General features: G+C 41.9%; 1 protein-coding gene across 1 annotated transcript in view; it reads right to left on the reverse strand.

The window, feature by feature from the left end:
• LOC117453808 (MORC family CW-type zinc finger protein 3) overlaps positions 1–17,309 on the reverse strand; it is a 40,790-nt gene extending 23,481 nt beyond the window's left edge. The window contains exons 1-7 of the mRNA XM_071204625.1: positions 17,201–17,309; positions 6,701–6,840; positions 6,499–6,571; positions 4,948–5,080; positions 3,947–4,168; positions 3,693–3,839; positions 953–1,106 (exon numbers count right to left, since the gene is read on the reverse strand). Coding sequence (XP_071060726.1) covers positions 953–1,106; positions 3,693–3,839; positions 3,947–4,168; positions 4,948–5,080; positions 6,499–6,571; positions 6,701–6,739 — 768 coding nt within the window. The 5' untranslated portion in view covers positions 6,740–6,840; positions 17,201–17,309. The remainder of the gene's footprint in view (positions 1–952; positions 1,107–3,692; positions 3,840–3,946; positions 4,169–4,947; positions 5,081–6,498; positions 6,572–6,700; positions 6,841–17,200) is intronic.
• Between the last annotated feature and the right edge of the window lie 333 nt (positions 17,310–17,642).

Below are 17,642 nucleotides of genomic sequence, written 5' to 3' on the forward strand. Positions count from 1 at the left end.
AACAAATTGATATGATTCGATATTAAACAAACTAATGATAGTAGATTAACTACATTATTCAAAAGTGTACAGTAATTTAATAACACGGGAATAATAAACGGAGCGCACTCCCTCTCCTGACAGCCCGCCAGTATCATGCAGCTCGCGGATCAGTAATGAGTGACCCGACAGTAAAACTAAACATATCTATGACTAGTTTAGGTAGTTTGAGAGGTCATTAAAATAGCTATGTGTGATATTCTAACCTGGTGTGTGTTTTGTCCGCTCACCGCTGCATGTGATCATGCAGAGCTGCGTGTCGACTCGTCAGCAGCAGCTGATCTCTCTCTCCCGTCAGATTAGACTTCACTCGCGTTTATGTCCATATCGATCAGATGCAGCTAGTTCTAGCTAATGATATGACTACCTGCTTATCAAAAGACACCTAAACAATAAGTGTCGCTATGCAACTGGGTGAGGCCGCAAAGTATAGCGCAGCATTATGCATTTGTTTACATGCCCACCGGAACCCCGAGACATTACCAACAGATCAACGCACAATCAACCCATACAGGACATCTCTTTCTCCACATTAAGTGTTAGACATTAGAATTGACTATTCTTGTCTGTCACATACTCTTCTTGTCTGTCACATAAGTGGCGCAAGTTGCGCAACTGATGTGGTATTGCGCTAAGCGGAAATTATTTTTGAACGGACACTTTGACTGGGGAGATTTAGATTTGCCGGTCTTTAGCATATTTTACCGGTCGTAGTCCGGTAATTATCGGCTAACGGGAACTCTGATACCAGCCTTTAAATCAGTTGTACCGGACTGCAGGGACATAGCGGTACAAAACAGGAAGAGGTTGCCGTCTTTATCAGAAGAACCAGACCTTATGATGTTTCTAGGAATAACGGTTTAAACATCTAACACTTCAACAAGCTCCTCTGTGTTCGTAGAGATGGACCCACCCTGAGGCTGTAGTGCATGTCAGGAATGTTGTGTTCTGCTTTCAGGGAGCTGCTGTTCCTCACACCCTTCTTCAGCTCCGTGATATCAATCTCGGGCAAACAGAAGTCGGTCACATCGCTCTCAAAGTCGATCTGTGTCTTGCCATCTTTGCCTCTTCAAGATAACACAAAGGAAGCTGGTATTAGAACAAGCAATGAAACATTTCACATCACTGCTAGCAGTCAGATTTTGAAGCCGTATTTTGAAGCCGTAAAACACAAAAGCGTTTAAATGTGTTGAGAGGTTTGTCAGAGTGCATCTCCTCACGATGGAGTTCAACCAGCACTCTTCTCAGTCATGATAAGTGCAGTACTAAGTAGCTAATGATAATGATTATGGTTGCAGAAGGAATTTTCTGCACACTTACTCTATTCGAGAAGTTTCTCAGGTCAGCTGATCACCTGCTCCTGAATGTACCCAGAACATATCAAAGCTGCTGCGGCCCCTCCTCATTAGACAGGCTCCTACACGGTCTGTTTCTAAATCCCGCTTTAAAACCCACCTTTATTCTTGTTTATTTTGTGTTCTTACCTTTATTTAGTTTTTTGTGTGAGCTTTGCTATGAGATTTTTGATTTCTCTGTTCAGCACTTTGGCCTGAAAGTTTTAAAGGTGACATGTCATGCTTTTCCGGTTATTGCCCGTCCCCTGGTGTGTTATGAAGGATTGTATGCATGTAAACGGTCTGCAGAGTCAAAACCCTCAAAGTACACCATGTAGGGAGTAAAACTCTAAAACAGAAAATACCTCCCCAAACGCGTCGTTGGAGATACGTCACTGTCCATTTGATTCTTCCGGGTACATCATGATGTCATGTCGTCCCCGGAACGAAATGGACCAATCCGTGGAGCCGTTACGTTACGTCCGCGGAGCCGTTACGTTAAGCCCCCGCTGATTGGTCCAAATTGAACAATCCACGGACTTCCTCACACACTCAGTGCAGGCAGCTCTGCTGATCTCTCCTCCCTGGCTGCAGGCTGATAACAGACAGTTGGAATCGTGGCGAAATTCTCTCTGCAGACCCATTCTCACAGCGTGTATCAACCTTTTTCTTACTCAATATCAAGCCACACTTATTGTTTTTACTTCGTCTGTGACTTTGTGTGTGCTCAGGGTGAATTTGGCTGTGTTTGGCTGTGTATCGCTAAACAAGGAAATCACACCTCCACGGAGCTTAGCGCGATTCACAACGTCCCGACTGGTCCCGACCAATCGGAGCACACTGGGCTCACAGGGGGGGGGGGGGGGGCAAGAGCTGGAGAGAGTGAATACACATACTTTACAGAGATGCTGTATGCGAAACCAATGTGAGTTTGGAAAATTGCACAGTATAAATCTATTCTAGTAGACCACAGCAATGGAATTATGATCAGTGGAAATGGGACCTTTAAAGTACATCGCATAACTATAATTAAATAAATTGTTGTATAACTGGGTGTTCTGGATGAACGACACCTGCCAGCAAAGAGCTCTTCTGGCAGACTGTTGTGCATGATGTATTAATGCGGGGGTGCTTCTCACTCTTCAAAAAATAGATGTTAATTAACTTTTTGAGTAATGGAGTGTAACCTTTTTCTTTATTTAAACCGTCTTTTTTGACAGCTTTGCTGCCGCTTGGTATGAATATATTATAACTCTTTTTTTTTTTTTTTAAATACTGGAGTTCAATAAGCCCCATTTGACTCATTATGGCCACTCTTGATAAGTGCAGAGTGCAAAAAGAGGAAGTTAAACAGAAGAACATCTGAGGAAGTGAACATGAACTGTTTCTCTATAACTACACAACATTTGCTAAGAAAGCAAACGAGGAAATATACATTCAAATAATTAAATTCAAATGTTCTCTGCTGTTCAGGAGATGATGATGATATGCCTCTTTGTTTCTGAACGTGCTGTTTTGTATGTTTTTTTCTAAAAGAATGCTTAAACAAATTTCATGTACGAGTTCATGCTAATTTGCATGATTCTCTTGTCTGAGTCTGTTTGCATACTCATCAATCTCTACATAAGAGCTAGCCTCACGGCATCGAGCAACAAACTCAACAACAGGTGTTTGGTGAGAACTCAAACTACTAAAAGAATAGTTTCAACATTTGTGGGTGTGTTCTTCTTGGATATTTGAGAGGAATGACATCCTTGATTCTACTCTCATGTCTGTCTGGTACATATGAGGCTACAGCCAGGAGAGTTACCTTAGACATTTACTTTTACATAATTGTATCTGCCTATTTTATTGTATTCATGTCACTAAATGTTTTTCTATATTATTGTAATTGTATGTAATTATTTAGTTTATAGTTTACACTGTTCTACTACTATTGTTATTGTAACTTTCAATTTCATACATTTTTTTATCTTTGTATTGATTTGCATGCATTTGTGTGTTTCTTTAAGATTTGTAGTGTGTCTGTCAGAGAATTTACTTCAAAATACTGCTGCTGGTTTATAAAGCAGTGAATGCTTTAGGGCAAAAATACATTTCTGATCTTCTGCTACATTATGAACCATCCAGAAGTCAAAACTAAACATGGATAGGCAGAAAACTGCAGGTCAGCTGCACTATATCTAAATACCCTTAATGTTTTTCATTTTTGCAAAGCACTTTGATTGGCTTGTACAAAAAAGTGCTATATAAATACTGTAAACTTGCCTTGTTTTACTTTCCACCTAAATTCAGCATGAGCAGTTGAATGATTCTAACCTGCGGATGTTCCAGATTAATATCTTGGTGCCTTTTTTGGAGAGAATTGAGTCGAAGTGTTCCTGTATCTCCTCCTGGCTGCTGACGATGGAGTGTTTGAGGATGGCTGCCAGGCTGGCCTCCGAGTCCTCCGTCACCACCAGAGACTGTAGCACCGAGTTAAGGTCAAGAGATAAAAAAGGTTTTGAAAGTGACAAACATGAGAAAAAATCTCTACCAACCACTGTGATTGACCAACTGTTTCATAAAGGATATTGGTTTGTTGGTTGAAGGGGACGATGGGGACAATGACAGCCTGGGCCTTGATGTTTTCCAGGTAGGTCTGAGACAGCATTCCCAGAGTCTGGCAGCCACCGTTCTTGGTGAAAATGAGAGCGTCGCGGCCGAGACGCATGGAGCCGGACTTGAAACCGTTCCCATACACACCGATGGCCTGATGACCGGCTCTCCCTGAACCCTTCTCTGTAAAACCAAAGCTGGAAAAAAGGATGAAAGGGAGAGAGAGGATATGAGGATGCATGTTTGTCTATAAAAGAGATAACACTAATGATTATTTTTATGATTGTTTATTCTATCATTATTAATCCATACATGAGAGAAATGTGCAAAGGCCATTTGTACTTTTTTCCCCAGAGCAAAGGTGTCTTAATATTTCTGTTTTTTTCTAACCAGCTGTCTAAAACCAAGCAGAAATGCAGTAACTCTTCAAGTTTGCTAAGTTGAAACAACAATTGTTTAGCATTTAGGTTATTTACATACTTTAAGGATTAATGATGATACTTTTATCTGCTCTTATGTATGTACGTGTCAGTTGTGTGTTTATGTTTTTTTTTTACTAAAGTGCTTTTCATTGTGTTCATGTGTTTCTGTGTGTGCTTACAGAATAATTGTATCTACTGTTTAATGTTTTCTTGTAATGACATCATCAACCTGCAAGGGACTCCAGATGAAAATGTGTCTTTATGGCTAATTCATGGCACATTTCATGTTAATTAATGAGCATTTTCCCATCTTAAATGAATAGATACAAATACGTGTGCTCTGTGTATCTACGTGTAGTATACTGTGACATGTAAGTCCATGGGAAAATGTATGCCTGTTACAAAATGTGGTCTAAAAACAATGGTGAGTCACTCTCTGTGGTTTAAATACAGAAAAGAGGAACTCTATCAGTGTGTGTGTGAATACATGCAATACAATGTTTAAGATGCTTCAGGTTATTAAACCGTATTTACATGTCAGCTTCATGTCTTACCTGAGCATCTTGTGCAGTTTGTTGGGAGTCATGCCGCTACCGTTATCAGTGAAGGTAAAGCACAGGTGATCCTCTCTTTTAACTACATCTATCCAGATCTGTTTAGCGGACACCCCGGGATCAGATGCATTGTCTGGATCATGAGAGTAAGAAAGGAGATTAACAAGAGAGAAGAGACTGTGATGACATCCTAATAACACGATCAGCTGACAGTGAATAACCCCTCATTGCATAGGAAAACTTTTTGTGGACACAGTAACAATGAGGAGGTAGCTTGCTAAAAGTCACAAGAGAAAGTTAGATATTTAATTGTAATGGTGGTAGTAATAAACCACTGGGTTAGCTCCGAAATCCTTAGCTACCCGTCAAGCATTGCTTTGGATTAACACATTAACAAAAATAATATCCTAATTTCCTAAAACCTTTTTACAATACCACCAAAAATATGTCTTAATTCCTGCAGGAATAGTGAAATGTAGTAAGGCAAATGTATTTTTAAATATGATAATGCAACCTTAAACCTGCCCATGAGAGTTAGAATTACACTAGGACAATTGTTATAGTATATTACAGGGAGAGTATGCTGATTACACACAGTGTTTGTTATTTTTCAAAAAGTTCATGATTAAATATAAACATCTAGTTCAAACCTACAGCAATACAAACAGTTTTGAAAATACTGTATCGTGAATCTATTGCTATGTTCATGCAATATACTGTAAATGATAACAGTTTAAATGTAATCCTTCATGCAGCTGTTTTTAAACTTTGCTGTTGTGACTTTTTGTATTGCTCACCTAACATGTTTATCTTATTGCTAATCTCATATCTATGACACCTCCCTAAAACCTTTCATGATACAACTTTTTGTGGATTTTCTAATCTATATTCTGAGAACCAGAGCTTCCCCTTTACAAACGTCATCGTTTTAAATATATTATAATGTCCACGTATACTGCCACTGACTCTTCCCTTGTTGTATCTTTCGAGTAGAGAAAGTAATGATGTCATTTTGCAGAGTAAATCAGTCTTACTGCTCTTCCTGTTGAAACCCAGCAGCCAACAGACTGTCAGCACGTCTGCAGGAGGCATGTCAGTGTTGACAGCTCATAAACAGAACTTTGGAGATACAAGTCATCTATAATTCCTGTGCACACTATTTGTCCTTTTGACACAGACATCTAAACAAACATAATTATGCAAATGACCACTGTGCAAGTTATTTCATTTGTAAGAAGATTTTAAGGAAGATTATAATAACACACATTATAAATAGCTCACGCGATACCTAATAATATTATTATTACCATGCCACTCCCCTATACCGCCAACCGACACTGACAGCAGTAACAGCACTAAAGTCGTTGAGGTTGTGAAAGAGGAAGTCCATTCGGTCCGTTTTAGCACAAACGCATATCTCACTCAGTGCACTGTGCTTGCGACGGCGTCACCGTGTTTGATATGAAACCATGAAAAGTTTCAGCAGTAACAAATACAAAGGCACCAGAGCAGCAGGTGCATGACACTTCAGTGAAATCCTAAGAGACATACCTATTAACTCTGCCACCGCGCTGAAGGGCCCGGTGTGACTGGTAGAGTTGCTGTTCAGGAAGGAAGGACTCATCTTGAAAAGAAATACAAAAAAAGTCAGTGAGTTGGTTCCACTTTCAATTATTCTCCAAAGCAAAGTAAGGTTGTGTTCAAGTAAATATTGCACATAATGATACTACATAAATAATATATAATTACGTACGGAACTCAGGCGAATCCCATGCTCGCTTAACCTCGCCATTTTTGCGACAGGACGGTGTTTGCCTCGCGCCTCTGTGTGTGTTCTGTGCGAATGCACGCAGCCTGTCACAAGCAGTGGGCGTTTCGTGCTCGCGGTTAAGTCTGTCAAAGGAAGTCAACTCAAAGTTAAGAGGTGAGAATGAAAAAAAACCCATCTTACTGGAACTAAACGCATACATGCCAACCTTTCCAAATCCAAAAGAGGAGTTGAGTAAAGTTGGAACGATATTGGCAGATTCAGATTTCACGGATCAATAACTCATGAACAAAACGTTGTTCAGACACAAAGTACGTCTCCTAAGTACCGTGGTAAGGTTGACAACGAACTACAAATCACATTTTGATCAAAAAAAGCCAATACGTGCTGTCCTCCAAACTGGACACATTACATTGGTCTCTATCTGCAGCCGGAGAATAAATGAGTGCTCAGGGACCGTCTGCAAAGTGCAACTCCAAAAAAAGAGAATACAATCATATTCAATCACTTCACTATTATACAGTATATTACTACCAAACTCACTACACACATCAATAGTCTCCTGTTGGTCAGACTACAGCAAAGAGTTTGGAAGAATATGGTTTTGAATAATTTTGGTGAATATTTATAATGTAAAATCTTCAATAAATATGGTATAATCTTCAATATCTTCACTATTATACAGTAGAGTGCTACCAAACTCACTACACACACCAATAGTCTACTGCTGGTCAGACTACAGCAGAGAGTTTGGAAGAATCAGCTTTTGAATAATTTTGGGGAATATTTATAGTGTAAAATCTTCAATAAATATGGCATCATCTTCAATATCTTCACTATTATACAGTATATTTCTACCAAACTCACTACACACATCAATAGTCTCATGTTGGTCATACTACAGCAGAAGAATATGGTTAGGAATAATGTTGGTGAATATTTATAGTGTAAAATCTTCAATAAATATGGCATCATCTTCAATAACGTTACTATTATACATTACATTTAGCTGACGCTTTTATCCAAAGCGACTTACAATAAGTGCGTTCGACCAACAAGATACAAACTTGAAGAAAACATAATCATATAAGTACATCAGGTTTCATAGAGCTAGAAACAAGTGCTACTCAACTGGTTTTAGATAAGCCAGCCCTTTATAAGTATATAAGTGCTTTGTTAGCAATTCTTTGTTAGTAATTCTATCGATCGAAGTGGAGTCGAAAGAGATGAGTTTTCAGTCTCCCCCGGAAGATGTGCAAGCTATCTGCTGTCCTGATTTCAATGGGGAGCTCATTCCACCATTTTGGAGCCAGGATAGCAAACCCACGTGTTTTTGCTGATGGGAACTTGGGTCTCCCTCGCAGTGCGGGTGCAGCGAGCTGTTTTGCTGATGCAGAGCGGAGTGCACGTGCTGGGGTGTACAGTTGAACCATGTCCTGGATGTAGGAAGGGCCAGATCCATTTGCAGCATGGTACGCTAGTACCATTGTCTTGAAGTGGATTCTAGCAGTTACTGGAAGCCAGTGAAGGGAGCGGAGGAGCGGCGTGGTGTGGGAAAATGTAAGAAGGTTGAAGACCAGACGAGCCGCTGCATTCTGGATGAGCTGCAGAGGTCGGATGGCACATGCAGGTAGACCAGCCAGGAGGGAATTGCAGTAGTCTAGGCGTGAGTTGACGAGAGCCTGGGCCAGAACCTGCGTCGCTTTCTGGTTCAGGTGGGGACGTATCCTCCTGATGTTGTAAAGCGTGTATCTGCAGCAGCGGGTTGTAGCAGTGATGTTTGCAGTGAAGGACAGTTTGTTATCTAGGATCACACCCAGATTCCTTTCAGTCTGAGTCGGGGAAACAACAGAGGTGCCGATGTTGATTTTCAGGTCAAGAGTGGGATAATCTTTTCCCGGAAGGAAAAGCAGTTCAGTCTTGTCAAGGTTGAGCTTGAGGTGGTGAGCAGACATCCACTGAGAGATGTCCGCTAGACAAGCAGAGATGCGTGCGACGACCTGGGTCTCTGAGCTGGGGAAAGGACAGAATTAATTGGGTGTCGTCAGCGGTGCAGTGGTATGAAAAACCATGCGGGCTAATGACTGATCCGAGCGAGTTTGTGTACAGGGAGAAGAGGAGGGGACCAAGAACAGAGCCCTGAGGGACCCCTGTAGTTAATTGACAAGGGTCGGACTCGGACCCTCTCCAAGTTACCCTGTAGGTACGGTCTTTGAGGTATGAGGTGAGGAGGAAAAGTGCAGAGCCTGAAACTCCAAGTTCTTGGAGAGTGCGAAGGAGGATCTGATGGTTCACCGTGCCGAATGCAGCAGACAGGTCCAAAAGGATGATGACAGAGGAGAGGGAGGCTGCTTTGGCAGTGTGCAGTTCCTCAGTGACAGCAATGAGAGCAGTTTCTGTTGAGTGATCTGCCTTGAAACCAGACTGGTGCGGATCCAGAAGGTTGTTCTGATGGAGATAGCAGGAGAGTTGTTTAAAGACAGCGCGTTCAAGTGTTTTAGACAGGAACGGGAGTAGAGAGACAGGCCTGTAGTTTATAACATCAGACGGGTTGAGAGTGGGTTTCTTTAGGAGAGGGTTCACTCTTGCCTCCTTGAGACTGTTTGGAAAGTGACCAGAAGTTAGAGAAGTGTTGATGAAATGGGTGAGAAACGGTAGAATATCAGGAGCGATAGTCTGAAGGAGGTTTGAAGGGATAGGGTCCAGAGGACAGGTGGTAGGGCGGGCAGAGGTAATGAGGGTAAGAACCTCACTTGGCGAGAGAGGGGAAAAGGAGGTTAGTGTGCGGGTGGAAGGAGGGTCTGGTGAGTAAAGGTGAGTCAGAAAAAGAAGAGCGAATATCATCAACCTTTTTTTCAAAGTGGTTAACAAAGTCGCTTGACAGAAGGGAGAAGGGGGAAGGGGCTTTGGGGGGATCCAAGAGGGTGGAGAAGATGGAAAATAGTTTTTTGGGATTGAAATAGGAAGATTGGATCTTATCTTGAAAGAAAGTGCTTTTTGCCTGAGAGATCGGAGCAGAGAAAGAGGAGAGGAGAGCCTGATAGGTTAGGAGGTCGTCATGGTGTTTGGATTTCCACCGTTTCCGCTCAGCAGCCCGAAGGATGGTTCTATTAGCACTAGGGGTCGATATTCCGCATTTGACCGATTATCGGTATCGGCCTTTTTTTTATCAAATTGCCGATAAAACTTTGGCTCTGATGCGGCCGTTTCTCTGGCTGCAGTCACCACTCTGTGTACACGAGCAATGTCCCGCCCACAGCGCTATCTGATAGGCTATTACTGAAGATTTTCCGGGCGGGAGCCAGCCAGAGAGGCGGGACCTTCTCAGATTACAGGCAGGTGCGAAAGAACGCAGACACAGACTGAAGCAAGCAGCAGCGCTGAGCGGCAGAGCCATACATGTGTTAAACCGAAGTTCAATAAACATCTCTATCCCCTATGCTGAAGTTGCAAAAACACCACGATCTTATGATCCAATTCTATCAGTTTCCCAGTTACACAGGGATGCGGGAAGTCAGTCAAAGTTGGGGGTGCGTGCAGCGTCTCGCAGCGGAGTAACTGTGGTGGGGGGGGGGGGGGGGGAGGGGCTGCGAGTGGAGCCTCGCAGTTTTTCAGGTTGATATGTGAAGCTCATTAGCTAGCCAACATGTATCTAGCAAATGTTTAGCAAAATATTAGAAGTGAGGCTACTAGTCTAACGTTAGTTCTACTGTAATAGCCTCACTTTTAATAGTTTGCAAAACATTAGCTAGCACTAGTGTTTTGCAGTTGCTAGCAGTTTATTGGGATTTTATGCTAGATAGACAGATATAATAAATTAAGCATTATTGTTAGTTAAGCATGTCACCCTGCAGCCCCACTTCTTGTCTCTCTCTCTAACTCATTGCAGATGACTGCACTAAAGAAAAGGGCACAGAGAGGAAACCAGTTGTAAGATGTTTAAAAGTTAATTAAACATAATATAGGCTATGCTTAAATGCATTTCAAAGAAGTTGTGTTGGAGTTTGTCTTATTCTACATTTTGACACCAAGATTTTTTTTTACTGCAAATGTATATCGGTTCCAAATATCGGTTATCGGTCTCCTTGATTACTAATAATCGGTATCGGTATCGGCCTTGAAAAAGCCATATCGGTCGATCCCTAATTAGCACGCAGTGCGTCATTTAGCCAGGGAGCAGGAGGGGACTGACGAGCCTGCCGAGATGTGAGAGGACAGAGAGAGTCCAGAGAGGATGAGAGAGTAGAGAGGAGAGTTTCTGCAGCAGAGTTTAGAGGTAGGAGTTGGAACGAGTCAGAGGAAGGGAGGGCTGAGAGAACCGATGAGGCAAGGGTAGAGGGGGAGAGGGAACGAAGGTTGCGGCGGGCAGGTGCAGAATGAGAAGAGATTAGTTTGTTATGTTTGGAAAGGGGTAGAGAGAATGAAATGAAGAAGTGATCCGAGGTTTGAAGCGGGTTTACAGAGAGGTTAGAAGTAGAGCAGTTCCTTGAGAATATGAGATCAAGGACATTGCCAGCTTTAAGAGTTGGTGGGGACGGAGACAGTGAGAAAGCAAAGGCGGTTAACAGAGATGTTAGTTCAGATATCTTCCCTGTCTGGAGGTTGAAGTCTCCGAGAAGTACAGCGGGAGGGCCAGTTTCAGGGATTTGTGAGAGGAGATTATCTAATTCCTCCAAGAAGTCCCCCAAGGCGCCTGGTGGACGGTAGAGAACAACAATGGTTAGTTGTATAGGATGGGTTACTTTGACGGCATGGAATTCAAAGGTGGAAGGAGTGAAGTTAGGTAGCTTGAAGAGGGAAAAGCTCCATTTGGGAGAGAGCAGGAGACCAGTGCCACCTCCTCTGCCAGTGGGTCTGGGTGTATGGGAGAAGGAATATGCTGTGGAGAGAGCTGCTGGGGTGGATGTGTTGAATGGAGTAATCCAGGTCTCAGTGAGAGCAAGGAAATCCAGAGACTGCAGGGAAGCGTAGCCAGAGATGAAGTCAGCCTTAGGAACAGCTGACTGGCAGTTCCACAGGCCGCCTGAAACTAGATGTTGGATCTCAGTGGAGCATGTGGGATAGACGAGAGCAGGCCGGTTATATCGATTAGGAGATACACGGGGCCAGTGATAATTGCGAGAAGACACATGAACAGGAATGGAGAAAATACACATGATTATAGCATGAGGGGCTAAAAAACTAAATAAAATAAAACACCAGCGATACTTGGCTCAATCAAAGTAGGATTTGCCTCCTCTTTGCCTCCCTCGTGACTCCCGCAGGACTCTAATGTCTTTGTCAGTCTTACTCCCGCAGGACTCTAATGTCTTTGTCAGTCTTCGTCTGACGCTCCAGGAAAGTGCTACGTAAAATGGACACCTGATTGCTGAGTTCTCACAGCTGTGGGGCCACGCCCCTTTAATTAGTTAACTCTCTGCAGCTGGTGGCCCTCAAAAGGAAATCTAGACTGGCTCCCTCCTGAGTTGTTATTGTCTTTTCAGTGGCACAATGGTTTTACAATTACATTAAACCCTAAGTTATAACGTTATGAGTTTAACCCTTAATACAGTTACACCTACTCAATAAAGCTCTTAGTATTCTACAAATGTTTAAATCAAAGTTAACCCTAGCAGTCAGTTAGTTCAGTTTTAAGGTTTCAGTCAAATTAGTTGTCCCAAGTTTCTGCCTGACAGATACTGTAGCAGTTTTGAGATTTCAAATCACAAATTCAATCAGATCAACTACAGAGCATTTATACAGAGTTCACACACTGAAACAGAGAAGTCTAAAAACAGAATGTTACTCACACAATTCTAGAAGTCACCAGTTGTTATCCTGTCAAAATCGAGTTGCACATATACAATACTATATACAGTATATTTCTACCAAACTCACTACACACATCAATAGTCTCCGGGTCAGACTACAGCAGAGAGTTTGGAAGATTGTGCTTTTGAATAATTGTGGGGAATATTTATAGTGTAAAATCTTCAATAAATATGGTGTAATCTTCAATATTTTCACTATTATACAGTGGAGTGCTACCAAACTCACTACACACATCAATAGTCTCCTGTTGGTCAGACTTCATTTATATATAACATACTGTATATACAATGTGTAACATTATTATTATCATTATATTGTAATTAGGGCTGTCAAGTTAACGCGTTAATAACGCGTTAACGGAAAAAAAAATCAACGCCACTAATTATTTTAACGCGATTAACGCATGTGTATTTTGTGTCCTCGGCCGCCCCGTAGTTTCAGAGCGCATCGAGTTTAAAATACCATCTACAACAGGGGTCGGCAACAGGCGGACCGCGGTCCGGATCCGGACCCAGACGCCGACCTATACGGACCTCCTGCTTTTTTAACGCTGATTTGGGTGACTTGTGTAATTCGTGGAGAACCGAAGAGTTTTCGTTTTGGGGGTGGGGGGGAGGGAGTCAGTCCGACAGACGGACAACTTCTCACTTCAAAAAAGAAGAAGAAATCTAGACCGCAAAAATAATTAAACAAGCGAGTACCTGTTTTTCCTGGCCAAGGACAGGTTCATGAACACAACACGAGCGTAACGTGTCTTCACTCGTCTGAAAGGAGTGCTGAGCACCGGAACGCCGCTCCAGCCCTTAAAATATTGCAATACCCATAAGGAGCCGTACACATGCCGCAGTGTTTGCGTGGCTGTGTCTTTAGTTGTAAGCACAGTGGCGATCTGTTGTTATTAGCATCTGGTTAGCTAGCTATGCTAACGAATTTAAAGAGCTTTTCTACAACCAGGTGGAAGAAGAGAGCTATCTCCTGAGAGGCTCAAATAACCTCAGCTCAGTGAGGTTAAGGCACACCTTGATATGATCATTATAGTTATTAATGAGACTAAATGAAAAACAGGTATAAAATACTATATGACAGCAACAAAAAAGTTGTTAAAAATAACAAGAATAGAGTTTAAAAGGGGAGTGATTTGTAAAATATCCAAAAAGGAAAATATGCTACAGTTCTGTTTCATGTGGGTGTTGAGAGATGTATCCATAGATCTCTTAATGTTGCTCTCAAAGTGCACCACATTGATGCATTTAACTTCAATATTTAAACATTACACATATCCACAGTATTTAAGTAATGTTAATTGACAATAAATATTGTTGTTTTTAATTGTACTTTCTTTATTTGATTGGCAGTCAGTTGTTGATTACATGCAGACGTTGATAAAGCTACAGGTCACTTCAATATATATCACACTAATTCATGAAGCAACTTAGACATTTTGATGTTCCGGACCTTTGCATGGGGACATTTTCTCTAACTGGACCTCGTTGAATTTTAGTTGAAGACCCCTGATCTACAAGCTGATGCTGCTGACAGCCCCGCTCCTGCCGCCCGCTTGTGGCAGACCACACTTCCACGCTCACCGGCAGGCACCGACTGGCCATCGGGAGGACCGGGAGGGTGTGTGTGTGTGTGGCCCGAGCGAGCGAGAGAGAGACCTTACGTGCATTACCGTACCGCAGTGTGAACGCGGCTATTGTTGTTGTTAGCATCTGGTGCTAGCTAGCTGCGCTAACTGATATAAGGAGCTGTTTAAATGAAAACAGAGGAGCGCCCTATCCACACAACTGCGCCGAGCACTTGACTTGATGCAGGCAGCAGACAGCGGGACATTGTACGAGAAGTCAGCACACTCATGATTGCAGCAACATGATTGCAGCGTCCAGGCAGCTCCCGTTCGAGCATATGCCTTGAGTTGCACATAGCTCCAACGATCACTCACACACACACACACACACACACACACACACACACACACACACACACACACACACACACACACACACACACACACACACACACACACACACACACACACACACACACACACACACACACACACACACACACACACACACACACACACACACACACACACACTAAGCTTTTTTCACCATTTTCTAAGCTTTTTTCTCTCTTTTGAATGATATATCAGATTAAACAGCAAACGGCTGAATACATAATGTGCATACAATTGCGAGGAGTCTCGTTTTAAGGACACGTTTTTCAGATCTGTCACAATCTTCGTATTGGAATAAATTTACGTTTTTGAATGTATTCCCACTCTGTTATAGTCCTCCTTCCTACAGAACAGACAATGACAGGATAATATGTCATTTGTCAGTATAGTCCTATTTCTTAAAACCTTCTCTGTTGTTTAAGTGTCTGATAACCACGAAATAGTAAGCAATGATATAACAGTAATGATCACATATATGCAGTGGTGTAGTGGGGATTTTTTTACTGGGCGGACACTATTTTAATTAGGTAATCCCAAACAATGCTACACAAGTGCGCACGCGTGCAGTGCACTCACAAAACGGGCAGACAGGTCCACAGAAACTAACGGTATGCTTTGTCCCACTTTTGTTACTATGTAAAAAGCAGACGGCGCTGCGCTCAACACACACAGATTCAAAACCATGGACACACTGGCACATACATTACATAAACAATGTATAGGCCTACATTGTATAAACTACAGTATTGCAACTAAGCAGACCTCGCTCTCTCAATCTATTTAAAACTCATAACAAACAAAACAAAATTCCCAAAGTTGTCCTGAAATTAACTTATTAAATAAACGAAACGAAAAATATAGCCTATTTATGCAAACAACTGAATCTGGATTTGAAATTAATCTGATTAGGCCTAGCCTACATTGCAAATAAGCAGACAGCGCTGCTGCACACACACACACACACACACACACACACACACACACACACACACACACACACACACACACACACACACACACACACACACACACACACACACACACACACACACACACACACACACACACACACACACACACACACACACACACACACACACACACACACACACACACACACACACACACACACACACACCATTTGTATTGAATGAGAGAGGTTCCAGGTTGTTGTGTTTAATATTCATGAGAATATTTGTCATTGTTCAAATGATAATAAACATTAGCATAAAGCATATTTGGCCACTCATATGTTGATAAGAGTATTAAAAACTTGAACAATATTCCTCTAAGGTGCATTTAGAACAGATAAAAAATGTGCGATTAATCGCGATTAACTATGGACAATCATGCGATTAATCGCGATTAAATATTTTAATCGACTGACAGCCCTAATTGTAATACATTATAAATCTTCGCCAAAATTATTTAAAACCATATTTTTCCAAACTCTCTGCTTTAGTATGACCACCAGAAGACTATTGATATGTGTAGTGAGTTTGGTAGAAATATACTGTATAATAGTGAAGATATTGAAGATTATACCATATTTATTGAAGATTTTACACTATAAATATTCCCCAAAATTATTCAAAAGCACATTCTTCCAAACTCTCTGCTGTAGTATGAGCATCAGGAGACTATTGATGTGTGTAGTGAGTTTGGTAGTAATATAATTTATAATAGTGAAGTGATTGAATATTATTGTATTCTCTTTTTTCGGTGTTGCACTTTGCAGACGGTCCCTGAGCACTCGTTTCTTCTCCGGCTGCGGAAAGAGACCAATTTAATGTGTCCAACATGTGATTGTAGTTCGTTGACAACCTTACCACGGTACTTAGGAGACGTAATTTGTGTCTGAATAACGTTTTGTTCATCAGTTATTGATCCGTGAAATCCGAATCTGCCAATGTCGTTCTAACTTTACTCAAAAAGAGGTACGTTTGCGCATGGCAAATGTGCACGCCCAAATTAGGTAATCAGAAGAAATGGAACCACAGTAATTACAGGTATAAACTATGTATGATATTGCATCAATTATTGCATTTTTCACAAAAATGTGTCATACAATGTTCAGTCACTTTAGTGCTTGGTATGTACAGTAGCAGACTTGGCTTTCTTCAGTTCAGTTCAGGGTCTGGTTTCCAGTTGCAGCAGGTGCATTTTTTGAATGTTTATCTTCCCTGCCAACAGACCTTCGTGTGCTTATCTCCTCTCCGCAATACCTTGATAAACTCGTGATCTGCTGTCGACTTGGCTTTAAACACTCTAGCCTCATCTCAATACCCCTCCTCGACTCCTCTCTTCATAGATATATATAAACACTAGATGACTCATGGGAGATTTTCCAGCGTGAGCGTAGCTCACCGGCCGCCGTCTTGCTACAGTTAACAGCTACTCTGGTACGCGCTATGGTAGCTGTTGTAAGGTGAGTGATCTGCACACAAATACTCTTAACTCGCTGAAATCTTGACTGATTTACAAACGGTTTGGTTTATTATAACCGTTATTATAGCATGGCTATGATACAGGATGCTTGGACATGTTGAAATTGCAGCTTTTCTTTGTGTATGTGGTTGTATTAGCTGGCTAATAACAAGAGGCTGTGAGTGAGACCTAGTATTACAAAGTTGACCCAGCAACTTTGCACCAGTGGGAGAAGCAGAACTGCTCTTTCTTTTCAACATAACTAAAGGCACTGACACACCTACCCGATGTTGGGAGTCAGAGGCAGTCGGGCATTCGCGGCGCCCTACTCAGGTTGGTGTGTCCCGCACAAGCGGCAAACTCTGGGGAAGAGCCGGTGTTATGCCATAGGTTGAAGCCTTGCCGTGGATTGAAGCCCTGTTCGCGGGGACGCGCAAAAGTGACGTAATCGCCTGTATTGAGCGTTCGCCGTTTTCTAAGCTTTTTTCACCATTTTCTAAGCTTTTTTCTCTCTTTTGAATGATATATCAGATTAAACAGCAAACGGCTGAATACATAATGTGCATACAATTGCGAGGAGTCTCGTTTTAAGGACACGTTTTTCAGATCTGTCACAATCTTCGTATTGGAATACATTTACGTTTTTGAATGTATTCCCACTCTGTTATATTCCTCCTTCCTACAGAACAGACAATGACAGGATAATATGTCATTTGTCAGTATAGT

The sequence above is a fragment of the Pseudochaenichthys georgianus genome, chromosome 10 (genome assembly GCF_902827115.2).
Source record: "Pseudochaenichthys georgianus chromosome 10, fPseGeo1.2, whole genome shotgun sequence".
Lineage (NCBI taxonomy): Eukaryota > Metazoa > Chordata > Actinopteri > Perciformes > Channichthyidae > Pseudochaenichthys > Pseudochaenichthys georgianus.